Genomic DNA, 25,360 nt, shown 5'->3' on the forward strand with positions numbered 1-25,360 from the left:
ACCTGTGCAATTTGTGCTTTTTGTATGTAAGCCTTCTATGGTTTAAGTACCTCCCTCAAAGTTCATGTGCTGGGGCCGGGATTCAGCTCAGTGGTTCTGGTGCCTGCCTTGAAAGCGCAAGGCCCTGAGCTCGATCCCTGGTACCAAAAAAAAAAAAAAGTTCATGTGCTGAAGGCTTAATCCCCAGTGTCACAGTGTTGAGAGGTGAGACCTTCAAGAGGGATTAGGTCTCGAGGGCTCTGCCTTTGTGAGTGGATTAATGCCCTTTTGGTTGATATAAGTTAGTTATCCCCGAGCAGGTTCTTCACACAAGGATGAATAAAGCCTCTCCCAACCTTTCTTGCATGCTCTTTGAACTTTTCACCATGGGATGACATAGCAAGAAGACCCTCACCAAATGTGGACCCGTCCAATTTGGACTGCCAGCCTCAAGTGTAAGAAATAAATGTTTTTAGATAAATTACCTGGGTTCATGCATTCTGTAATAGCAACACATAAACGGTTCGAGAAATAATTTTTTTGCAAGTATTTATGTATAGACATGAAGATATTTTTGTTTTATGGTACCAGGGATCAAACTCAGGACCTTGCACTTCCAAGACAGGTGGCAGAACCACTGAGCTAAATACCCAGCCCTAGAGAGAGAATTTTTTTTACAAGGTTATTTTAAAAACTCTGTCATTGACCTCATGGACTATGGCTTGATCTCATTCACTCTGCTGTTAGCAACTGATCGCCAAACAACTTGCACGCCCACAAGTGGGAGTGGTGAGAGAGCGAATCCTCCACAGCTCCAGCTTCAGCCCCAAGGCCAATACCTCAGAGCGCCTCGGCCAAGAGCTGGGTCCCCTTCGCCTCAGACGCTCGGGCTGGGGTCCACGGAACTGAAGCTCCCAGACACCTCGAATCAGTTCAGCTACTTAGTGCTCCCGGAGTCAAGGGTCCCAAAGTCGGCGGGCTTGGCGAGTTCGCCACGACCTCGGCAGGGCCTTGGTCTTAGCCTCTCGAGGTCTGGCATGGAGGCCAGGGTGATCCTGGAGCCCGCGGGCCGCAGCCTCTGCGACCAGCCGCTGCGCATCGCAGTGCGCGGCCTGGCCCCCGAGCAGCCCGTCACAATGCGCGCGTCCCTGCGCGACGAGAAGGGCGCGCTCTTCCGGGCCCACGCACGCTACTGCGCCGACGCCGCCGGCCAGCTGGACCTGGAGCGCGCGCCCGCTCTGGGCGGCAGCTTCGTGGGTCTCGAGGCCATGGGGCTGCTCTGGGCCATGCAACCTGACAGGCCTTTTGGTCGCCTGATCAAGCGGGACGTGCAGACGCCCTTCGTCGTGGAGCTGGAGGTGCTGGACGGACACGAGCCCGAGCCCGACCTTGGGAAGCTGCTGGCCAGCGCGGTGCACGAGCGACACTTCCTGGCGCCCGGGGTGCAGCGCGTGCCTGTGCGGGAGGGTCGGGTGCGGGCCATGCTCTTCCTGCCTCCAGGTGAGACACTTGCAGTCCAATGATTGACCTGGTCCCTATGCCTTCAGAGACACATGGTTGTGGAACTTCTCTAAGCCGCTTCCAGTGTCTGTCATATTCTCTGAATGGAAGTGTGTTTCACGGCACTCCTTGGAGGCATTGTCAAGCCCTGAGCCACATGCTAAGAAGTGCATTCCACTTATATTGAGATCCCCTTCGTGCCAGCCACATGAGTGTGTTTTGGAATTCCATAACTTTTGTCTGGGTGCAAAACTTTTGCCTCTGTTCCAAAGAATTAAAAACCTTAATAGAGCCAGTGGTCCATAATCACGGAAACACAAAATTCCCTGAGACTCCACTTGTTCCTGTCTTTTTTTTTTTTTTTTTTTTTTGGTACTGGGGATCGAACTCAGGACCTTGTGCTTTCGAGGCCAGCGCCGGAACCACTGAGCTAAATCCCCGGCCCTTCCACTTCTTTTTTTCTTTTTTTCTTTTTTTTTTCAGATTAAGAATTATTTAATTTTATTTATTATTTTTTTATACTTCTTTTTTTTGGTTAAATTCTTTTATTGGTACATTGTAGGTATACAACACAATTACATTTCTCATTGGGAACTTGTACCTTTACATGATGCATCTTGGTTCTTATTTTTTTCCCATTCCTAGCCCTCCCTTCACCCCCTCCACCCTTCCCTATTTACAAAGACTTTATTTCCATTTTTTCCATTTCTCAGCATTTTTCCTTTCCCTTCTTTCCTTTCCCCTGCCCCTCCCACTACCCCTACCCCTTTGGACCTTTTCCTATTTTGCATTATCGATTATTCATTCTAATCATTGGTACATTTTAGGTATACAATACAATGACATTCATCATTGGAAATTTGCACCTTTACATAATCTCTCTTGGTTCTTATTTTTCACCCTTGCCCAGCCCTCCCTTCAACCCCTCCATTCCTCCATATTTACAGATTTTGTTCCTATTTTTCCATTTTCTTATATTAATTTCATTCCCTTTCCTTTCCCCTACCCCTCCCACTTCCTTCCCCTTTGCCCCTTTTCTTCCTATTTCACATTACCTATTGTACATTTTAGACCTTATTTACACTTTTAGTTTCTCACACCAGAGAAGCTATTCAGAATTTATACATGTGTGTCCTATTTATTTCACTTAAGAGTATCGCCTCAATGTGCATCCACTTAGCTATAAATGTCTGTAATTTCTCATTTTTTATGGCTGAGTAGTACTCCATTTTATAAAAAAACCCACACTTTCTTTATCCAGTGTCCAATTGATGGGCATTTCTTCCTATCATAAATATTGTCAATGATCTCAACCTGAGGTGATTTTTTTGCAGCTTCCATTGGGGACATTTGACAATATCTGGAGACGGTTTTGGTAGTCATAACCAAAGGAGGATGTGCTATTGGCATCTAGCAGGTAGAGGCCAGAGTTGCTGCTAAACATTGCACAGTGCATAGAACAGCCACCAGACCAAAGATTTACCTTCCTCAGAATGGCTGTAGTGCTAGGGTTGAGAAACCTCAGTCTAAGAAAAAAAGGGAGCAGGCTAGTAGAAGTAGCCTAGAACGAAGACCTCTGACCCACCCCGTCCAATCAAATTCTTGACTTAAACCCCTAGTAGATAAAAGTGCTAGAGTTGCCACAGTGCACACAGATCCTGAGCTGAACTCTGTAATTATTCTCCAAAATAATAGTGTTATGTTTTTGCAGTTCTTAAACTTAACTAGAGGCTGCTGTTCACTACATTGTGAACTGCTAGCACTGGAGTTGGGTCCTACACATTTCTATATCTATTATTCCTGGAATCTTTCACAGCGATGTAGTAGGAGCTCAATAAATCACAGTGATTCATTTGGAATCTTCTAAAAGTTTTAATTTAAAAAAACCTTAGTTGTGCTGATATCCCACGTAAGTCAGTGTCAGTCTTATGTTAACTATTTCAGTGCCTACTATGTACCCCATTTAAACATGGACTTCATTATACTTGTAGTGTAATAGAGAATACTGGCAAATACCGTTGTACCTATAATATAGTGTAGCAGGTGCTACTGTAACCAAGACAAAGGTCCCATTATGTTGCTACTGAATAAGGCCAGTAACTCAAGAGACAGAGTGATGGGAGAAGAAAAAGTTTTACCAATAACAAGTTGGCTTGGAAGATGGTGGGTCAAACAACCTTAGTGACCATCTTGCTGTTCAAACTCGAGATTTTGATTTTTGCAAGAGAAGGTGTGCAGGTCCCAGATAGTTGGACACCAGGGTTGTTTATTAATCTTATTTATATGAAGGTCAGTGAGCCTGTGAATCTAAAAGAAAATATAAATAACTAAAATTCTGTTGATCCATGTCTGGCTATGGCCAGTTCTTGCTACATGCTCTTCTGGCTGTCATTACTCCAGGTGTGACCTCTCCCTGTAGCAGGGGTCTAAGGAGTTTTCAGGAAAAGAAGAGTATAGGGAGTTTCTAGCTAGCATTTGTGTGCAGCTTCATTAGGCAGGAAAAAAAATAAATCTAAGCTTGGGGAAAGAATTTAACTTGTGCCGGGAAATTTTTTCTTTAACCCATTAGGTGGTTTCACTATGGTAAGGGAGGTACAGGTCCAGTGTGCTGGTGGGAACACATAAAAGGCTCTCTTAACTGCACTCAGCCTGGGGGATCTAGTAAAGCTTTCATGAGAGGAAATCTAAAGTTAAGAATCGAAGACTAAGGAGTCACTCAGATCAAAAAAGTGGGAAGAGAAGGAATAGTAATGTGTAGGCCAAGGAAACAGTATATATCAATATTCAGGGGGCAAAAAACATGCATATTTGGAATGGCATTCTTTAAGGCTGAAGCAGACACTATAAGGAGGTGAAGGGTGTATTCTAATGATCCCTGTATACTTAGCACACGTTATAGCTCTCAAAGCATTCTCAGATACTACTTTTGAGGGAAATGAGAGAGACTGGTTGGTGGAAAAATCATACATCTCATCATATTCTATTTCTAACTTAGTTTATTTATATTATTGTTTGAGAAAATATATGACAAATTTAAGAGAAAATAAAGGATTTTGCTTCCTTTCCCTTCTCTCTATGGGTTATTAAAACAAAACAAAGAAGTAAAGTGAAAAGGGTCCCCTTTCACCAACCTCCTTCTCTCAACCTCTCTAGCTTCAAAAACTCTACTTGCTGACTGCCCAAATCTCAAACCCAGGATTGCAGGGAACAAGCAAAGGTGACGTTACTATAACCTCTGCAGTAAGTCCTGGTCTCCTATGAGCCACGGCAGCACAAGGCGAATTACAGGAAAGGTAGAAAAAATGAGACTGAGAAGAAGCGGAGCTTTGGGTCTGACCAGTGCTGCTCTGGGCGGCAAAGACGAAAGCCCCCAGTTTACCGCACCTTTTCTTCAGTACTCAGTACATCGGGAGAAACAAATGTAACGAATGACTTGCAGAGAGTTCAGTACATCCGCATAAATAAGATGGTAACAGTCCAAGAACAATGAGGAACTGAGTAGATGTTTGTTCCTCCCAGGATGTTTTCAACTCTCAGAATGTTTCTTGTCCAGGAGAATCACAGGATCACCGGATCATTGAGATCTCAGTTGTGACCGGAGGCCAAAATGGAATTATGTCTCGGAATTCCATAGCTGGGCTGTAGGCAGGAGAACTAGGCTAACCAAATGATTTTTCTCTAAAATTATGTAGCATTGCTCCCCGACACAGGATGTCTTTTGAGAAGATAAAACTTCTTTAATTTGTGGTGTTCTCCAGGCAAGGGCCGCTTCCCTGGGATCATCGACCTATTTGGAAGCAGTGGTGGCCTTTGTGAATACAGAGCCAGCCTCCTGGCTGGACATGGTTTTGCTGTGCTTGCTCTGGCTTACTTCAGATTTGAGGACCTTCCAGAATATTTGAGTGAGTTGCGCTTGGAGTACTTTGAAGAAGCAGTAGGCTTTATGCTTCAGCACCCAAAGGTAAGCACCCAAAGTTAGCATCTGAGGCTCACCTAAATGCAGAAAGGAAGTAGAGTGAATACAGGGCTGGACCTAGAAACCCTATCAGGATACTGGGGGCTGGAAATATGCATGAAGACACAAGGGCTCCCTTGAAAGTTATTAGGATTATTATTTCTTTTTCTTTTCTTTCTTTCTTTTTTTTTTGGTACCGGGTATTGAACTCTGGACCTTGTGCTTTTGAGGCAGGTGACAGAACCACTGAACAGCCAAGGATTATTATTTCTATCTCCACCCATCTCCCCCATCTCTTAGGACTTGACTGTTTGGTTCCCTTTGTGTTTACTGTAATTCAAAGAGCACTGGGTCAAGAAAATACTAACCTTGAGTCCTTGTTCTACATGTGTCACATAGTGGCCTTACCATCCTGAATAAGCCTCTGGGGCTTAATTTTTCTCGTTTATAGTATTGATATGAATGTGTAGTGAGAACATTTTTACTATAAAGAGATATTTTTGAGGGAATTTGAATAGGAACAATGTTTTGGTGATATTAAGAAATCGTCAGTATTAAGTGTGATAGTAGTGTTATAGTTTTATTTCAGATGTCTTTATCTGATAGCAGAAAACATTTTGGTATGATTATAAATGGTTTATAAGTTTAAAGAGACCCAGGAATTGGGCCAGGGATTTAGCTCAGTGGTTTCACCGCCAGCTGTGCAAGCGCAAGGACCCAAGTTCGATCCCCGGTACCAAAAAAAAAAAAAGAGACCCAGGCATTCTAATGTTAAGAAGTAAGGTGTGTTAAGCACAAGGACCCGAGTTCAATCCCTGGTACCAAAAAAAAAAACCCAGGTGTTTTGTAAGGGGTACAGGATAGTCTGACCTTTTTGTGGTCCAGGGACTGGTCTCTTAGCAGAGCTGCTAAAATCTAGATGATCTCAAACTGTGAAGGTTAGTTTATTAGAAAATAAGAGACCAATATACACTTCCAGTTCTGTCCTGGAAAGAGGGTCTTCTGGCCTGGATCCTGTTTTAAATTGCTATCCTTTGGCCCTCTATTGGCTGGACTACTGTCTGTAGGATGAGGAGTCTAAGGGTCATGGAAATGTGTTCATCAGGAACTGTATGCTCCTCACCATGCTATTGGGACCTGGAACCACAGAATTCTCTGTCTGACAGCTCCAGACCCTGGAGCTGATCCAGTTTCCAGGCCTTAATGCTCCTTCTCCGGGTCTATCAGTTTCTGTATACCTAGGCCTTAAACATGTAGGCTGAGTATCCAAACACATGTGTGAGAGACCCCTTAAGGTGTCTTCCCAAGGGATGGGAAGAGAAAGAGGATCGGCCCAGGTCCAGGGTCTAGGGTCAGTGGCTGGCTCTTCTCCGTGCCACACTCCAATACAGAATTCCAGTGAATTCTAAAATTTTTAATTTGAACCTGACCTTATAAATTGTTATGGTGGTATCAAGGCAGGAAAGAATATATTTATTTAACAGATTATTTATTTAATTTACATATAAGAGCCTCTGTATACTCTTGATCCAGTCTTCATAAATACTAGGGGATAGCTTGCATACTAGGCAATCAGTTGATTGGCAATAGAAGAAACACTGGAACTTTGTAGATTATTACATAAAGCAAATTATATTTGAGAAAGTTACTTAAAGAATGTAAAATTTCTGTTTATGTCCTCCTTTTGTTAATTCTAAGCTTGTTCTTCTTCTCTATTTTTATCAGGTGAAAGGTCCTACTATTGGGCTTCTTGGTTTCTCCAAAGGAGGTGACCTGTGTCTCTCGATGGCATCTTTCTTGAAAGGTATCACAGCCACTGTACTTATCAACTCCTGTGTGGCCAACACAATAGTTCCTCTTCATTACAAGGATATGATTATTCCTGATCTCCACAATGACCTACAGAAACAAAAAACCACTGAATCAGGCCTTTTGAATATGGTGGATATTTGGAGCAACCCACAGGAGGAACCTAATTGCCAGAGTCTTATTCCACTGGAAAAGGCCCAGGGACCCTTCCTGTTTATTGTTGGCATGGATGATCATAACTGGAAAAGTAGCTTCTATGCTAATATAGCCTCTGAACAGCTGCAAGCCTGTGGGAAAGATAAACCCCAGATAATCTGCTATCCAAAGACTGGTCATTGTATTGACCCACCTTATTTTCCTCCTTCTAGAGTGTCTCAGCATGCATTATTGGGTGAAGCGGTATTCTATGGAGGTGAGCCAAAGGCTCACTCGAGGGCACAGGTGGATGCCTGGCAGCAAATTCAAACTTTCTTCCAAAAACATCTCAGTGGTAAAAAATCTGTCAAGCACAGCAAAATATAACATTGCAATTATAGATCAAATACCACTCATAAAAATCCTAATCATACAACTTCTGTTGGGTTTCCCAGAGCACCTAGGAAACTTTTTGTAATAAAGCAAGCAGCTCGGCTTCCTTGGCAAGTCCTACTGGATTTTAATTGCAACCCTCCTTTATTCCCTGTCCACCCTTCACTCCCCTGAACATCACCAATGTATAGGTTTAACCCAGATCTCATCTGTAGGAACAGTTTTAACCTTAGCCAAAAGACTGCTTGCCCGACTCAGGCAATGGCCTAGCTTCATCTTTTGTGTCCCAAGTCTAAGGACTAAACTTCTGTATTGTTCTGAAGTCCCATATTCTCTTTGAACACTAGGAGATCTTGTCTGAGCCTTGGGAACCTGCCCAATAGAGTCCTTAAGGAATGGATTCTGCCTTATTCTTTTTTTCCCCTCAGCAGTGGGGATTTAACCTAGGGCCTTCACATAGAGTTGCATTCCTGAAAGTTTACTCATGACTTGTCCTTCTGAAGACTGGGGACATTGTACCTGTTGATAAACTTCCTTTATTATGTTCACCATCTCTGGATTCCCTGATTGCCTGTCTAGAGGAATGCGCTGATGCCAAAATTTTTAGGACTACAAAACCTGTAGACCATGGCCTTCAACTTTGGATGTCTTGTTATACTTGCCAAATCAAACCTCCTCCCACCCCTATCTGCTCCTCTTCCCTTCTAACTGGAAAGCACTGATATCTGTCTGCTTACGCCCACCACAGTTGAACCACTATCTAGAGTCCCGAGGTACTAGAGTAGAGGTCTTCCCTGAGCACAAGAAATTTTTTCTGAGACTTGGGCACATACAAAATCTTTCACCAAATTGGGTATGTCAGAGTACATGATCATTACATCCTAACTAATAAAAAAAAAAAAAGATTCCTTAAAGGTAACTTAATTTTGACCCGTTGTTAAAATATTTCTGAGTACAGTCCTTCATCTTATAGCATAATTTTCTATGATGTGAATTCTCGTATCCTCTGCTTTATCTCCCTCCCAGGCAGGCAGGCCACTCTAGTTATATTCTTGGGATAAAGAGAAGCAACTAGTTCCACAAAACTTACAACATCCATAAAATAAAAGCAAAGCTTAGAAATCAATTTCTCCCAGATATTGTACTAAGAAACATTAAATAATACAACTCAGCTAATTTTTTTTTTTGGTACTGGGGATCGAACTCAGGACCTTGTGCTTGCAAGGCAGGCACAGTGCCACTGAGCTAAATCCTCAGCCCCAACATTAAATAATATAAAAGGTTCCTGTGCAGTATGTATAAATCTCAGGCTCTACCACTTACTATGTGGTCTTGAATAAGTTGTTTCTCTGGTCTGTTGTAATTAAATTAGATAATCTACGTATAGCACTTAACATATTTCAACTTTTTTTTTTAAGATGGTCTCACTACATAATTCAGACTGGCCTTGAGCTCTCTATGTAGGTCAGGCAGGCCTCAAACTCATGGCAGTCCTGCCTCAGCCTCCTGAGTGTTGGGATTACAGGCATGTACCACAATGCCCAGCTTTATATATATATATATATTTTTTTTTTTTTTTCAATTTGTGTTCAGGTTTCATCTTTTTAATCAGCTCTGAAGGACATCCTAAACACTACATGAGACACAAAAGAATATTTTCTCGGGCCCAGAATTTAGCTCAGTGGTTCTGCCACCTGCCTTGCAGGCTCAAGGTCCCGCATTTGATTCCCGGTACCAAAAAAAAAAGAATATTTTTTCTTCCAGTATTAAAAAAATGACAGTCAAATATTTTCAACAAGCTCTTGTCACGATGGTAGATCTTGAATAAAAAACAGCTCTAAGCAATCATTTTTGATGCAGACTGCTTACAGGTACATTAAAAAATCTAGTCATGATAAAAATTTTGTACAAGTTTTAAAAATGGCCCTAGATACATGTTGATTTAAAAAAAATCAGTCTGGCCAAATTTTTTTTGCCACAAGCAATAATCCTGAGAGTCCAAATTAAAAACTTTATAAAGGAAAAAAAAAATCCCCATACTCTACAAATGTCCCAGAAATTTGTCTTTAAATGGGGGGAAAATTGAACACATAGAGCTTTCTAAAAGGTCTTTAACAAGGTACCTTGGGAGCTCAATTCAAAAGCAGGTAATATACTAAAACAGAAGTTTAACGCAGCTCCAAAAATATATAGCAATTTGGAAGGACGATCCTGGACCAGGAGTGTTATTCCTTGTGTATGTCATTTGTACATGCTCCTCAGTTGTCGTAATTGTCTCTGTAATTCCCTCCTGAATAGCAGTCAAAACCACCCTGGCTTCTGCCACTACAGTCGCTGGACCACCCATATCCATATCCATATCCTCCAGGTCGACTGACATACCTGCCACTCCCATACTCGTGGTCCCCAACGCCTCTAGAGTAGCTGCAATTGAGTCCATGGGCCCCAAAGGCACTCCCTCCTCTGGTGCCCCGGGCAGATTTGCCTGCATGGTCCACACGGATCTGGCGACCATCCAGGGACTCTCCATTCATGGCCCTCATGGCATCTGAGGCCTGCTCTGGATTGGTGGAGGTGTTGAAGCCAAACCCCCACAATTGCTGAGTTACCCGGTCCTTGACAACAACCACCTCAGAAATAGCCCCGAAGCTGCTGAAGTGGTCTTCCAGAGCCTGCTCATTGGTGTTGAAGTTGAGCCTGCCGACGAAAAGCTTCCCCTCTTCAGAAGACATGGCAGTGAATTCGAGTCCTGGGAATTAGAAGATAATAAGGCCACAGAGACAGCAAGCTTCAAGGAACACAGAGAACAGGGAGCCCAGCTTCATATTTTAACTTTTAAATATTAGCTTTTTTTTTTTTTTTTCAGACAAGGAAATTGAAACCCAGGAGGGTTAAGAAACTGGTTGGTAGGATAGCTGTGTGTCTGAAGAGATGGGGACCTTGGCTCAGCCCAGGCAGGATTTTGATGTATTATTGTAAAAAGCATTTCAGGATGTGTCAGTGACATATACAGGCTGATTTATTAATTATCCAGAGTTAGTGAGGAAAAACAGGGAAGGGGCTTAAACTTGAGGAGCTGAGGGAATCACAGTTCTGATGAAGATCAGACTGGCCTGTCTACAAAGGGAAGGGACTAGCCTTTAAGCAGTTGCTGAGATGGGCTAGGGTCTAGGTAATTATTATTGCTGTTCTGGTTTTGCCAAGTGGCTCCAGAGAAGTCCTTATCATTTGAGGGAGCAATCTGGTCTCCATGAGATGATTATTTCTGCTTGAGGAAGTCTCAGTATTGCCAAGGCTGTCCTGGAATCCAAGATGAGGTAGGTTTAGGGCAATGACTGGAGACTTCTAGGCACCCCTTGATAACTGAAAGTTGCTGTAAATCTCTCATCTTGATTCCTCAGTCTTGGGAGGAGACGAGACAGTTTATGTAAATTTAGGGATAATCAACCTTGCATTGCCAGTTTTTCGACAGACACTCCCTCAGTGATTAACATGCCTCAATGCAGAGTAAGCAGGAATTTGACCCAAAGCTTTAGATAGACACAAAATGAAGGTTGGGGCCGGGGGATTTAGCTCAGTGGTTTCGCCGCCTGCTGCGCAGGCGCAAGGACTCGAGCAAGGACTCCATCGCCGGTACCAAAAACCCCCCAACAAAATGAAGGTCAAACTTTGTTCTGCTTAGTTACCAAGTGGCATGTGGGTCCAAATGAAGAGTAACTATATTTTAGCAAAAGCAGTTTTTAAATCCCTGATTGCCTCAGAAAAAAACCCAAATCATTCTTTTAATGAGTAACTAGTTAAGAACCAGAAGTGTACCTGCTCTTTGTCCCGTGGTGATCTCTGGCTGTCTCAAGTCCAACTCCATTCCCCATGGCCCTCATTGACCATTTGGCTCTACTGCCATTCATCCTGAGAATACATGCTCTAAAAATCCAGAGCTACACTGTAAGGACCACGGGAAAGTTACGTTATGGTCACATAATGGAAGCTTCATAAACCAAGTTGGAGAGGTTAGATTTGAAATGATAAAAAATAAGTACCCATTTTTAACATAATTTGTTTTTAAAAGGCTGCCATTAAGTTTTCCTTGAGATTTAGTGGCTCAAAGCAGTTTAAGCCTAAAAGGAATTCAATCAGCGACAGTTTTAAAAAGGAAAATAAGGGCTGGTGATTTAGCTCAGTGGTTCCACCACCTGCTTCGCAAGCGCAAGGACCCGAGTTCGATCCCCGGTACCAAAAAAAATGAAAACAAAAAATTATTGGAGGCCAATTAGTCTTCCGACTGCCTAGAAACGGGGACAGAGAGGGCTGAAAAAAAAAAAAAAGACTTGCATAATTTCAAGTATGGGGAAGAGGGGTCAGTGCCTCAGAGTAGGCTAAAGAAAAAGACTCCAAGCGTGCCACTAATTAATTATTGGGTTGGTTCATAAGGAGTATCAGATGACTCATAAGGCAGTAATAATTCTAAATTCACGAGGATCTTAAAATCTGAGGGAGTATCAGATGTCTCAGTAGGCAATGATAATCCTGAGTTCATGAGGATTTTATGCTGATGTAATCTTTCCCCTGAGCATCACAACATCTCCCAACAATAAATCAGTAGACGTAAGCAAGTTGAGAAGAGAATGATGGTTACCAGAGGATGGAGAGAGTAGGGAGGAGACAGTCGGGGGAAAGGTTACATATAGGAGTAAGAAGTGCATGCCATTACATAGAAGGGTAACTGTCAATAATGATAATGTGTCGTATATTTCAAAAAGCTAGAAGGATTTTGAATGTTTTCATCATAATGATATCATAAATGAGAAGATAGACATGTTTAACCTAATTTAAACACTGCACAGTGTATACAATCAAAATGTCACCTGGTATCCCATAAATATGTGCAATTGTTATACTTTCAGGTATTATTTAGGTATTTTAAAATAAATTCAACAAATAAAAAATAAAATATATATAACCAAATTCAACTAATTGTTCTGCTTTCCTTCATAAACTCAGTATCTTTGACTGTACTTCTAACAAAGCGAGAAAGGCCAAGAGACAACTTTGAAAACAAATATGTGGTTTGTCAACCACTAGTCATTTTAAATATATATATATATATATATACATACATACATACATATATATATATTTTTGGTACTGGGGATCAAACTTGGGACCTTGGCTTTCGAGGCAGGCGGCAGAACCACTGAGCTAAATCCCTGGCCCCTTAAAAATATTTTTAAAAATTTAAAGTATTTGTACAAACCCATTTCATATTTCAGGCACTGAAAACACAAACAGTTCTTATTTCTTCCAAAATATCACAACTAAGCTTTTTTATATACTCATTTATGGTTACTGAACTCTGGGAAGACTAAAGCTTCTGGATGGCTTGTAGTTTTTCAAATGTTAGCATGCAGTTATGTATAAAACCCAATATTCATAGACAGTATAAAAATGGATTTGGAGCAGAAGTCAAAATTATTTGAGTTGTTTTTCTCAAAGTAGGGTCAGCCATATACATATAAGTATGACTGAAGAACCAAAGACGGGAGCACTTTAACAAGTACTTTTTCGGGGGTTTTTTTTGGTACCGGGGATGGAACTTGGGCCCTTGTGCCTGCGAGGCAGGTGGCAGAACCACTGAGCTAAATCCCTGGCTAACAAGTACTTTTTAAAGAAAACAGGTTGTTGGGGGATTTAGCTCAGTGGGGCTGCACCTGCCTGGCAAGTGCAAGGTCCTGAGTTCAATCCCCCATACCGACAAAAAAAAAAAAGGGAACAGGTTGTTGGATGGCTCTAAACCAGAAATTCTTGGTGCAAAAGCCATAATGTTTCAGTAGCAAATAGATTCAAAAATCAGGATAATTATAAATGAAATAAATGATTATTTTATGTATGGGTAACTGAAATAAAATATTTGTAAATAGGAAGGGGATCAAGAGATGGAGGGGGATGGAGGGCAGGGAAAGAGGATGAAGAAAGGAATTAAGATGTGTTATGTACATGTAAGAATTCTACACAAGAGGGCCAGGGATTTAGCTCAGTGGTTTCAGCGCCTGCCTTGCAAGTGCAAGGTCCGGAGTTCGATCCCCAGTACCAAAAAAAAAAAAAAGAATTCTACACAAGGAATGTAAACATTATGGGCTGCACACATATACTAATAAAAATAAATTTTAAAAATTTCAAATTAAGGGGCCGGGGATTTAGCTCAGTGGTTCTGGCGCCTGCCTCGAAAGCACAAGGACCAGAGTTCGATCCCCGGTACCAAAAAGAAACAACAAAAATTTCAAATTAAAAATATTTGCAAATGGAAGTTTCCCAAAATGCAAGATTTACATATACACCCCTCTTCCTTGACAAACAGTTCAATGGAATGTGTAGGTTAATTAACTTCATTGTAGACATGCATCTAAATAAGATACTCTGTAGTAGAAAACAAATTTTATGTAAATAACAATACATTCTTTTTTTTTCTTTTTTTCTTTTGGTACCGGGGATCGAACTCTGGTCTTTGCGCTTGCGCAGCAGGAGGCGAGACCACTGAGCTAAATCCCCGGCCCAACAATACATTCTTCACTGTAAAAGATTCAAGTAATACAGATAAAAGATTCTCTTAGCTCATTACCCAATTCCAGTCTTCTACGGAAAAGTTACCAACTTGAAATGTACCCTTCCAAAACCATTTTTATCCATATGCATACAAATCTATGTATTAATAAAAACTACAGTTTTATTTTGTGGAATCAACACTTTCTTTAAAAAACCATAAAAATAATACATTTTGTTTTCTGTATACAAAAATATACACTGTTGATACTGTGCCAGGCCACAGAACAGTATTTCTTCAAGGTATAAATCTGAGTAGTTCAGCATTCTCAACAAAAAAGCAAAAATCGTGCTCCCTCATCTCCATCTGATAGCTGGGCTAGTTTGGGGGCTCTGGCATTCAACTCAAGGGACGTTCTCTGCACTCCCTTCTGTCCTCATCCCCTGCCATTTTATAGTTTACTTCAGTGTCTCATCTGAAACGTTTCAACTTTAACAGTTTTTTTTAAATCGGAGCCAAAGATTATTTCAAGGAAGGAAACGAATATGGCAGTTGCCTCGTGCACTATTCAAGCCGATTTAGGGAACAGCCGTCCCCCAATAGCCAGTGAGGGATTTAAAAAAAGGCAAGCGGGAGACATTTTCTGTCAGAAATCATTAACTTCTCCTTGGACTCCTCGAGGAACGGGCTCGGATGAGATCCTGCCTCTTTCAGACGGTGTCCCCAAGGGCCCGGTTTCGTTGCGCGACCTCCCGCACCCCGCGCGCACCGGGCCGCGACGTCCTCGCCTCCGTGTGGGCGCCACCATCCCCGCGCCATGTGGCGGGCCGCCCGAGCTGCTCTCCGAACCTCCGGGGCGCCCCTCCAGCCCCGGAGATCAACGTCCACATCGTCCTTTCTGCTTCAAAAGGCAGCGAACCTGACCATCACGCCCAAGACCGGGATGGCGGACGAGCTCCTGGATATTCGGGTGGAAGGCTTGGGCCCCGGGGGGGGGGGGGCGGATGACCCTGCTGGCGGCGGCCGTCAGCCTCCGAGGCCACCTCTTCCGCTCGCTCGCCCACTACGAAGCGGACGGCCGCGGGGCACAGGACCTGGCCCGCGACCCGGCTCTGGGCGGCGACTTTACGGGCGTGAGGTCCATGGAACTCCTGTGGAGCCTCACGCCGGCTGGCCCGGAGGAATCCTGCCTCAGACAGATGCCGAGGGGCGTCATGAGAAGCCCCCTCAAAGTGGAGGTGACGGTCCACTCCACGCCGCGGCAGCCCCGGGAGCCGCTGGGCCGGCGCTGGACTCTGCGCAGGTTCTCCACGCCCGAACGCCACCCCACCCGCCTAAAGGCCGTCCACCTGCGGGCCGTCTTCCTGCTGCCGCCAGGTGCTTGCAGCCCTTCAACTCAAACGGCCTGGCTTTGCGCTGGGGGAACTGACAGGCTGGCTGGCTTTGTTATCTGAAAACAACGCGCTCCTTAACTGCTTTGCCTCCTGTGCATCGAGTGGAATATTCATTCCCCTAAATGGTGGCTAAGATCAAATTTTGCTTGGCTACTTTTCTTATGCCAGCTGCCCACCTTTCAAACTCCTAGTTCTGCAGACACGGTTCCTTGTCATTATACACTGTGCTTGTTCGCTGTATACTAAACATAAGATTGCAGCAGTTTCTAGCATGAAATGCTAGTTTGCCTACTACGCATCTTTTAAGTGGAGCTTTGTGTTAATCTAACCTTTCCTGTTGCCGTTGTTTCTTGTTTAAAATGACAAGAATAGTAGCTTCAAAACTTTGATAGCTCTTCAAACCCCCAAAGGATTTTGCCCAATAATACTGTTTACCTTCCCATACTGACTTCATGATAGGATAAATGAACTTTAAATTGCTATTGTCTGATATATTCTAATGCCTCAAAGACATTCACTACGATGAGAAAACTGTTTTGCTGTCTATTTCACAGATCAAAGAACACCTTCTTTATACATAAGGAAACCAAGGCCTAGTATTTTAACCAAATCAAATAGCTAGGTGGTGCTAAAATCACGGTGCCAGTCAAATTCTCTGAGTGGAGCTTCGTTAACACAAGTTGAATGAATGAATCAATGAATGAAATAATCAGAGTTGCCATTTTTGAGAACCTAATCAGGTTTATCCCCTACTCTCATCCCCAGGATCCAACTAAGAATGTTTTTCTTTTCTTTTTTCTTTTTTTTTTGGTGGCACTGGTACTGGGGATGAAACCCACCACTCTACCATTCTACCCCTGAGCTACATCCCCAGTCCTTTCTATTTTTTGAGACAATCATGCTAAACTGCCCAGGCAGGATTTGCAATCTCTCTGCCTTGCCTGGCCTCACAAAGTGCTGGGATTGCAGGTGTGCACTACTTCACCCATCACCACTACAAACCTTTAAAATGAGAGATTTAAAACATTTTCATAGTTAGGGGATAAGGGGGACACTTTTTGGATATAATGTATAAAGCCGAAGCAGATTAGGGATTAAGTTACTAAATTGAAACAAATAAGTTCTTAATCATTTAAACATGGTGGTCAGGATTGTTTCTTGAAGTCAATGGTTGGAAAACTCTATTCCCAGAATGATGTGATATTCTATAAAATAGGTATATATGTGTAAATACACATAGATACATTCAAATGCCTCTATATACATATCTATGTATGTATGTGTGTGCATATACATACTGTATATAAATATGTATATGTGTATAAATAGTGATTTGCTTTAAGCTTTCTGGAATTAATCTTGAATCCAGAAATGCTTGAGATTTATCTACTTTTAAAAAGAGACAGATCAAACTTTTTTTTAAAAAGCATTATACCACAGCAATATATGAACACCCATTTTATAGCAGCACAGTTTGTAATAGCTACATCTTGGAAACAGCCCAAGATGTTTTTTTAATGTACAATGGAGTACTACTCTGCCATAGAAAAGAATGAGCTTCAGATATTTATAGCTAAATGGATGGACCTTGAAACCATACTCTTAAGTGAAATAAATCGGATACACATGTTTAAATACTGTATTGCTTCTCTGGTGTGAGAAACTGAAAGTGGAAATAAGGACTGAAATGAGTAATGGATGCTGGGAAATGGGAAGAAAGTGTTCAAATGGGAAACGGGAACAAGGGAGTAGGGAGGGAAAAAGGAAGGAAAGGACAAGTAAAAAAGTGAAAATAGAAGGGAAAAATGGAAACAAAACTTTTGTAGACAGGGAAGGGAGGGGGCTTGGGGGGGAAGGGGATAAAATAAAATTCACTTTTAAAAAAGAGACAGATCAAGCCTAGCATGGATGAGGCGCTCTTCTTAATCTCCAGCACCAAAAAAAAAAAAAAAAGGAAAAAAGAGACAAATGAAAATATGCAAAGATATCTTTTTTTTTTTTTTTTTTTTGGTACCAGGGATCAAACTCAGGCCCTTGCACTTGCAGGGCAGGCGACGGAACTACTGAGCTAAATCCCCAGCCCGCAGAGATATCTTAATGTTAAGAAAATCACCCTTGTGCTGGGGATGTAGATCAGTGGCAGAGCCTTTGACCAGCATACCTGAGGCCCTGGCACTGGAATTTTAGATCTTTTAATTTGGCTTTTATCCTAATATTCTTGTTCCTAATATGTTCTTACAGATATGTCAGTATTAAGTGGAATAACACAGAGGCATATATTTGAAAAATACTAGGAGACAACTATCTGAGAAATTCTTCTCTCAGAATGGTGAACAAATAATACAATCTCTGATAGGGATGTTGAAAGAGAAATAACAGACCAGCTTTGGAAGGATATTAGTTTGACGTTTCACTACCTTTCCAGACACATAGTTCACTTTAATTATGTCTTCACTAGACCTTTAAAACAGTTTAACACTTAATGAAAACACTTTACCCATCTTTGATGCTAATTTTCAAATTTCCCCCATTAAACAGTGATTTCGACCCCTACAGGGAAAATATAGAAATATTTTTACATTTTCAGCTTTAGGACAGCCCAAATAAATGTTTGTTTCAACCACAACAGCAAATGATTTCAACCAAAACAAATGTTTTCTTTTCAAAGCAAATAGGTGAATGTTTAAATAAAAAGATAAGCTATACTATTGAGATTTTATTCAGAAAATGTTGGTTGGTATCATAGTCTATTAAATGTACTTTACTAACCCAGAATTAATTCCTTTTCCTGGTTTATAGGAGATGGTCCTTTTCCCAGTCTGATATGTTTGGTTTTGGAGGATTAAATGAGTCTTGAGCAAGTCTCCTTGTTTGTCAAGGTTTTGCTACTCTGGTTTTGCCATTTTTTGGCTATGAAGATCTACCTCCAGTCATGAAGGACTTAAATTCAGATTACTTTGAAGATGCAGCTAAATTTGTGCAAAGTTACCCAAAGGTGAGTGGGATGGAAGAGAGAAATATATTTAAGATGATCTCATTAAAGCCAGAAGAGAATAAAGTAATACTAATGTGTTGGAAAATAAATACCTGTTGTCTTAATAAATAAAAAAGAGCTATCTGATAAATCCATGAAAGGCTTTCCTTTATTGAGGAATTTGTGACCCCATTAACAATCACACTTTCTATTTCTCTGTTTCCATGTTTGTCTTCTTTTTCTTCAATGTGCAGGTTAAAGGTCCAAACATTGGAGTGATTGGTTCTGGCAAAGGGGCAGAGTTGGCATTTATCATGGCTAGCTTTCTTCCAAATACAGGTGTGGTTGTGAGTATCAGTGGCTGCATCTCTAATACAGCTACTGCCTTTACCTGAGGTGATTTAATCCTGCCAGGACTGCCCTTTAACGTAGGCAAAATCTCTGCCACTGATTCAGGAGTTTATGATGTTATATAAGCCCCAGAAGACCTCTTCGATCCAGTCCATCAGGAAAGCCGAATCCCTCTTGAAAGAGCCAGTGCCCATTTCTTTTTTATCACTGAAGAGGATAACAGACATTGGAAGACCTCTATTTATGCTGACATAGCTGTGAAGCACCTCACAGAGCACAGGAAGACAAATTTCAATCTTCTAAGCTACCCGTGTGCCGGCCACAGGATAGCTCTCCCTTATAGCCCTTTTTTCTCTGTAGCCTTGGATTCTGTGCGGAGGGTACCTGCTTTGCGGGGAGGGCAGCTCAAAACTCATGCTATTGCTCAGATAGTCTTAGAAGAAAATTTTAGAATTTCTGCACTTGCACCTAGGGTAAAAGTTAACTAGACAGTTAAATATAATTGTTTCAAGGCAAATCAGGGGACAAACTTTTTTCTTTTTCGGCTGTCTTGGGGATTAAGCCCTGGGCCTCAGGAACGCTGAGCAAGCACTGTACCGCTGAGCTATATCCCTAGCCAGAGTATTTTTCATAAATGAGGACTGAGATCTGAACTTCTCATAGGCATCTGTCAACTTTTAGAAGTGAAAATACTTGCTTCAAGAGCTTCATACTCTGTATCTTTGTTTCCTCATTTCTGGTTTGAGTTTTAACTCAGTAACTGCTAACTGAAAACCAGCTTTAAATCTGCCACTTAACCCACCCTTCTCACCTATCCTCCTACTCATCTATCTTTTCAAAAATTTTTTGAAAACCTGATGTATGATCATGAGTTTGCTGTATCTTCCCCAGAGGTTTAGAAGTACTTGGATAGGGGTGAATATATGGATTTATGCCCCTGCTATTATGATGAGAAGCCACTAAGTTACAATAATTTTTCTTATAATAGTCAGAGGCTAGATTTAATTTTAATAGGATGACCCAGAGGCTAATTGGTAAACTGAAGTCACAGAATCCTTTCTACTGTTAATCACATGGTGATATTCTTTTAGTTGTACTTCTTCTAGGATCTTTAGAGAAAGCCAGCAACCCAAAGATAACTGCCTTAAAAACAAAGAAAAGAAAGAAAGCAATTATTGAGAAACCCTTGCTTTCATTCTGTGTCTTTCTTTTATTGATATTAGTAGTTTTAAGGACCTTTCTTCATTCTTTTTTTTTTTTTTTTTGCGGTACTGGGGATTGAATTCACATTTTTGTTTTAAAAAATACTTAAAACTAAGCAGATTCCTGACTCTAGTCCTAAATTGACAATTAACATGTAGGTAACTATATGGTAACTATACGAGAGAAAAGTAGAGTTCATCCTTTCTACTATCCACCTCCTCCACCAAAAAGTTGCAGTTTATGGGTAAGGTTTAATCTATTTTTTTTTTTTGGTACCAGGGATCGAACTCGGGTCCTTGCGCTTGCGCAGCAGGCAGCAAAACCACTGAGCTAAATCCCCAGCCCTGGGTTTAATCTCTTAATCTTATTTAACTTCTTAGTTTCTAAACTTTTATGATTTGTGGAGTTGGAACATGTAAAAAGCTAATTATTAGCCTTTAATTTGGTTAGTCAGTGGACCTTGTGCTCAAAACTAGTTGGGGGGCTCTTTTTTGAAGAGATTGAAGGATTGTACCCCTAATTTGTAGTATAGTCTATCCCCCCCAAATAACATTATTTTTAAAATTGAGTTCAAGTTTCAAATTAATATTAACAAAACAAAAAGTATATGTGTGTGTGTGTGTACCTCCTGATTTGGAGGGGGTTACATATAAGATTTTACAAAAAGGTCTACTGTAAAACAAACCAAAATTACAGTGATGGAGAAATAAGCTTTTTATCAAATAACTACAATGAGAATTATAATCTGAGAAGTTGACTATTGAAATTTGAGTCAATCCTCATTCTCATTCAAATTGATAAACCTCTGGACTATATAAACAACATTAAGAATTAGTGGCTATTATACTTAGTTTGCATAATCTCAAATCATCTGTTAGATGTGACAATTTTTATTTTTTGTCCAATTCACATTTTGGTTTAAAAATTAAAGATTTCTCGATCCCTAATTACTTGATTCTGTTTTCTGTCATTTAACACAATTTTACCTACACTTATCAAAGAGTCTGCCAGATTTTCTGAATTTTGTAAAACTGTTCCAACACTATTTTTGTTTATTTGTGGTATGGAAATTGAAATGAGGGTCTGGCACATGCTACCATAGGCCAGTGTTCTATCACTAAACACTTCCCAGCCTCTTCTATGTTTTATTTTGCTAAAATGCCGGTGTAATTAATTTGCAGTCCTCCTGTCTCAGCCTCCCCAGTAGCTGGGACTATGGCCTAAGTCACTGCACACAGCTTCATTAATTTTTTCTTTTTCACTGCTGGGGATTGAACCCAGATCCTTTGCACTAAGCACTCCATTCCACTTTGCACTACATCTCCAGCCCCTTTTTATTTTTCAGTCTGCGATATCTCTCAGGTTTCTCTGCTAAGGCCTAAAATAAGATCAAACCAACTCAAAGCTATATTCTCTGGTGAGCAGCTGTTAGAATCTATTTGTTCATACTGCAGGACATAAAAGAAAAAAGGATCCAAGTTATGTAATTCTTTTGTTTCCTATGTGAATGATTTTAGCCTCAGAAAATCTGAAACTCAAAATGTTTTTTATGTGAAATGTGCCAAGGTAATGTGAATTAATTTATAGACAAGTAAATTTCTGATAATACACAGTTTATATTAGTGGTAAATAAAATATATTTGTAGTCAAAGTTTACTACTGCAATGACAAAAAGGAAATAGAAGCAATGCTATGAACAAGCATGATGATTTATTATTCCTCACTAAAACTAAATCCATAGGATATAATCCACAGTTTTTGTTTGTTTTTTTGGTACTGGGGATCAAACTCGGGTCCTTGCACTTGTGGGGCAGGCAGCAGAACCACTGAGCATTTAAATCCTCTGCAATCCACAGTTTTGAGTAAAATGAATATTCTGCCAAGTTATCAGAAATGATTGAGATTTAGATTCCCCTTATAATCATATACACAAAATTATCAGGAGATTTCGGCAGGCAAAGAAAAATTCTAGTTGGGACAAGTAGGAAGTGTGGAGGCTTCTGAAAAACACCCCAAGAGCAAAAACGGTTATGTTATGAATACACATTTTAATTTTCTTTAATAAACATTTCAGTTTGTTTGTTTTTTTTAAGAATGCACTGGGGATTGAACCCAGTGTCTCTGCACTGAGATATAGCTCCAGGCCTGTTTGTTTTTTTTTTTTTCTTTTGGTATCGGGGATCAAGCTCAGGTGCAGCAAAACCACTGAGCTAAATCCCCAGCCCTAGGCCTGTTTTTAATTGCTTATTTGAAGACAGGAGTCTGTAAGTCTCTAAATTGCCCAAACTAGGCTCAAACTTCTGTCCTCCTGCCTCAGCCTTAAAAGTGCTGGGATTACAGGCTTTCACCATTATTCCTAGCTAGTATTTGTTATTTTTCTTAAAATATGATTCAATGACTTTTTAAAGTGAATTTTATTTACTTCAAAAATTAAGACATTCACATTACAGAATAATAAAAAAGACAAGCATTAGTTAGTCTGCTTGGGTTGATATAATACCACAGATTGAGTGGCTTAAACAATTCAAATATATTTTCTCATAGTTCTGGAGGCTGCATATCCAAGATCAAGGTGCTGGCAGAGTTACTTTTCAGTAAGGTCTTCACATGGCATTTTCTCTTGTGTTGGTGCTTCTGGTGTCTCTTACAATGTTTTTTTTTTTTTTTGTACCAGAGATCGAACTCGGGTTCTTGCACTTCCCAGCAGGAGGCGAAACCACTGAGCTAAATCCCCAGCTTTTACAATTCTTATAAGGACACTAGTCCTACTGGATTATGACCCCACTACTATGGATGCACATAAGCCCAAAGACCCTGTATCCAAAAACTATCACAGGTTAGGACTTCAACATAAGAATTTTGGGTTGACACAATTCTGTCCCTAACAGCCATTATACTTTAGTAATATGTATATGTGTGTACTATGTATACTTTTTAAAGAAGATCACTCTAATTTTTGTTTGATAACTTGTATTTTTACTTAAAATATCATGTGTATCTTTGTGTGTGAATAGATACCTTTCGGGTATTTTTTTTTTTTTTTTTTTGGTACCGAGGATCGAACTCGGGTCCTTGTGCTTGAGCAGCAGGCGGAGAAACCACTGAGCTAAATTCCCGGCCCCCTTTCGGGTATTTTTAATAGCGCTATATCAGTATTCAAGACTACTTAGACAAGTCTCTTTTGTTGACAGTTTGGCATTCCTTTTTGTTATTAAAGCTTTGAAATATAAACAAATATATTTCTTTAGGATGACGTCACAGAAATGGAACTTATGGGATGGTCACAAGGAATGCAAAACTTTTTAAAGATTTTAATACATACTGCCACAGGCCTCCAGAAAGGCTGCATCAACTATAAACAGCAGTGTATTTGTGCATCTCTGTTCTCCATATCCCTAGCAACGCTATAAAAATACATATATATTTTCAATTCTTAGCTAATTTGGTTAAATGGGGAAAAGACACCCTAGATATGTAAAACAATATTTTGTGATATTTTACATGGAATGCGGAGTTTTCAGGGGTCTGAGGTCAGGAGATAAACCCGATCCATTTTAGCTTCTGGTACTCCCCGTCAGATAGCTACCCAGACGAATCACACCAGGTAGTTTATTCGCCCCCGTCACTCATCAGGGGAAAGGAATTTTAAAGGTTCTTTTAAGAGAAAGGGAAATGTTATCGAGGACAAGTGCCACACTTTTGATCAGCTGAAAATACTTTCAGTAAAGAAAACCACACTGGACCACAACTAGAGCTTTAATACTCACAGCCAAGAAGGAGGACCGCAGCGGCCGCCACGCCATCCCACAATGCTCCGCTCGCGCCACCCTAAGGGCGGAGAGAAAGGACCGCTGCCGGGGCAGGCATCCTCCGCGAGCTCCGAGAAGTGCGCGTGCGCACTAACCCAAGCGGGCCCTAGCAACCAGAGCAGTGACAGTAGCAACCGCCAGAATGGTGAGTACCCTCCCGGCCTCATAGCCAAAGCCAAGAGGAGATTGAGAGTGGAAAAGGATGGTTGTGAAGTATTGAAGGTGGCAGGGCCCTCGAACAGTGGAAGGGAGACCATAGCGGATGCTAGCTCCGTGGAGTCAGCGGCCTGAGGCGAAAGAGAAGCCCAGGCAGAGGGTGGTCTGGGGGTGAGGATGGCCTGGGCTGATTGAAAGTTAGGTTAAGGTGGAGGGACTCTTGACAGAAAAAAAGGAAGGGCGAAGAGCAAAAAATTCTCAACAAAGAGCGGTTCAGAGCGGGAAAGGTTGTAGGAAGAGAATTGTGGATAGATATCTCTTTACATAGCAGTAATTTTAATTGGCCTCAACACTGGTGAGATGGAGAGGGACGGGGCCTGGTTACCAGAGGAGTTCATGTGGCACGGATTGCACCAATAGTCATTCCTAACCTGCTGTGTACCGAGACTGCCTTGAGTGCAGTAAAACCCACTCTGATGGATCCAGTAGAGCAGTGTTTTTCAAATTTAAGTATGCATAAATATGGACTTGTTGGAATGCAGATTACGAATGTTTCATATGATTTGGGGTTCAGCCACATACCATTTCCACAACAGACCTCAAGTGATTCTAAAATTGGGTCACAACCCATCGCATTTTGAAAACGATTAGTAGTCTGTCCTATCAGAGCTCTTATGAAATAATGATTCCACCTAGTGATGCTCTCAACTCCTATGTAGTGTGCTATTCTCTGTCTTACCTACTTAGTAGTTCCAACTAGTAGTTTGAAAAGGACTCAGACAATACTACTTAGTTTTGATTGTTTTGCTGGATGTAGATGTTACTAAAGAATAAGTATTGGGGCTGAGAGTATATAGCTTAGTGGAAGAGCGCTTACCTAGAATGCAAGAGGCCCTGAGTTCAGTCCCCAGCACTACAAACCAGTGAACAACAACAAAACAACAAAAACAGTATAATTAGCAGTCGTGTCTGTGCGTGTGTGTGTGTGTATGTGTGTCTGTCCAGTGCTATGTAAGTGGGCAGAAATTGAGCTCAAGGAATTAAAACGATGAGGAAAGTCATTCCTGCCCTCAACCACAACATTAAATACCACTCGTTTCAAACCAGTTTTCCCCAACCTACCCTGCAGTCCTTACTTTATTCTACAGGCGTTTAGTTGAAATC

At 41.1% G+C, this 25,360-nt stretch overlaps 4 protein-coding genes across 8 annotated transcripts in view; 3 read left to right on the forward strand and 1 right to left on the reverse strand.

The window, feature by feature from the left end:
• Positions 1-726: 726 nt before the first annotated feature.
• On the forward strand, positions 727-10,125 carry LOC101709781 (acyl-coenzyme A thioesterase 6). The gene is made up of 3 exons (XM_004837231.4): positions 727-1,479; positions 5,238-5,440; positions 7,160-10,125. Exons 1-3 carry the CDS (start codon positions 1,017-1,019, stop codon positions 7,763-7,765), a joined length of 1,272 nt encoding a protein of 423 aa, XP_004837288.2. The 5' UTR covers positions 727-1,016; the 3' UTR covers positions 7,766-10,125.
• On the reverse strand, positions 6,834-24,096 carry LOC101710126 (RNA-binding protein 3). Of its 3 annotated transcripts, XR_015444935.1 has the most exons (4): positions 23,999-24,096; positions 11,588-11,714; positions 7,593-10,520; positions 6,834-7,333 (listed from the first exon to the last, which is right to left on the reverse strand). XR_015444935.1 is itself a non-coding variant. In XM_004837232.4 (2 exons), the coding sequence occupies exons 1-2, from the start codon at positions 15,197-15,199 to the stop codon at positions 10,030-10,032; spliced, it is 612 nt and encodes a 203-aa protein (XP_004837289.2). In that variant the 5' UTR covers positions 15,200-15,206; the 3' UTR covers positions 6,834-10,029. The 3 variants fall into 3 exon arrangements, 1 of the variants encoding a protein (XP_004837289.2); XR_015444934.1 differs by lacking the exons at positions 11,588-11,714; positions 23,999-24,096 and adding an exon at positions 15,079-15,206; XM_004837232.4 differs by lacking the exons at positions 11,588-11,714; positions 23,999-24,096 and adding an exon at positions 15,079-15,206 and having other exon boundaries at positions 6,834-10,520.
• On the forward strand, positions 15,314-24,052 carry LOC101711221 (acyl-coenzyme A thioesterase 6-like). The gene is made up of 3 exons (XM_004837236.4): positions 15,314-15,686; positions 18,503-23,067; positions 23,955-24,052. The coding sequence occupies exons 1-2, from the start codon at positions 15,314-15,316 to the stop codon at positions 18,547-18,549; spliced, it is 420 nt and encodes a 139-aa protein (XP_004837293.1). The 3' UTR covers positions 18,550-23,067; positions 23,955-24,052.
• The window catches only part of Dnal1 (dynein axonemal light chain 1), a 41,121-nt gene continuing 39,797 nt past the window's right edge, over positions 24,037-25,360 (forward strand). For all 3 annotated transcript variants that reach the window (XR_001182617.2, XM_004837237.3, XM_087195096.1), the window contains exon 1: positions 24,037-24,185. Coding sequence is in view for 2 of the 3 variants with exons in the window: in XM_004837237.3 (XP_004837294.1) it covers positions 24,183-24,185 (3 nt within the window). In the remaining variant the exon portion in view is untranslated. The remainder of the gene's footprint in view (positions 24,186-25,360) is intronic.

This window comes from Heterocephalus glaber, unplaced genomic scaffold, assembly GCF_053883595.1.
Source record: "Heterocephalus glaber isolate CG9 unplaced genomic scaffold, H.glaber_assembly_v1.0 deba00001608, whole genome shotgun sequence".
NCBI lineage: Eukaryota > Metazoa > Chordata > Mammalia > Rodentia > Bathyergidae > Heterocephalus > Heterocephalus glaber.

What these genes read in the sequence shown, in the direction of transcription:
- LOC101709781 (XM_004837231.4), top strand. Translation starts at nt 1,017, where the DNA reads ATGGAGGCCAGGGTGATCCTGGAGCCCGCGGGCCGCAGCCTCTGCGAC. An exon ending in CATGCTCTTCCTGCCTCCAG is followed by an intron (nt 1,480 to 5,237) that starts GTGAGACACTTG and finishes GGTGTTCTCCAG; the next exon opens with GCAAGGGCCGCTTCCCTGGG. An exon ending in TTATGCTTCAGCACCCAAAG is followed by an intron (nt 5,441 to 7,159) that starts GTAAGCACCCAA and finishes TATTTTTATCAG; the next exon opens with GTGAAAGGTCCTACTATTGG.
- LOC101710126 (XM_004837232.4), bottom strand. Translation starts at nt 15,199, where the DNA reads ATGTGGACGTTGATCTCCGGGGCTGGAGGGGCGCCCCGGAGGTTCGGA. An exon ending in GGCGAGGACGTCGCGGCCCG is followed by an intron (nt 10,521 to 15,078) that starts GTGCGCGCGGGG and finishes TCTAATTCCCAG; the next exon opens with GACTCGAATTCACTGCCATG.
- LOC101711221 (XM_004837236.4), top strand. Translation starts at nt 15,314, where the DNA reads ATGACCCTGCTGGCGGCGGCCGTCAGCCTCCGAGGCCACCTCTTCCGC. An exon ending in CGTCTTCCTGCTGCCGCCAG is followed by an intron (nt 15,687 to 18,502) that starts GTGCTTGCAGCC and finishes CCTGGTTTATAG; the next exon opens with GAGATGGTCCTTTTCCCAGT.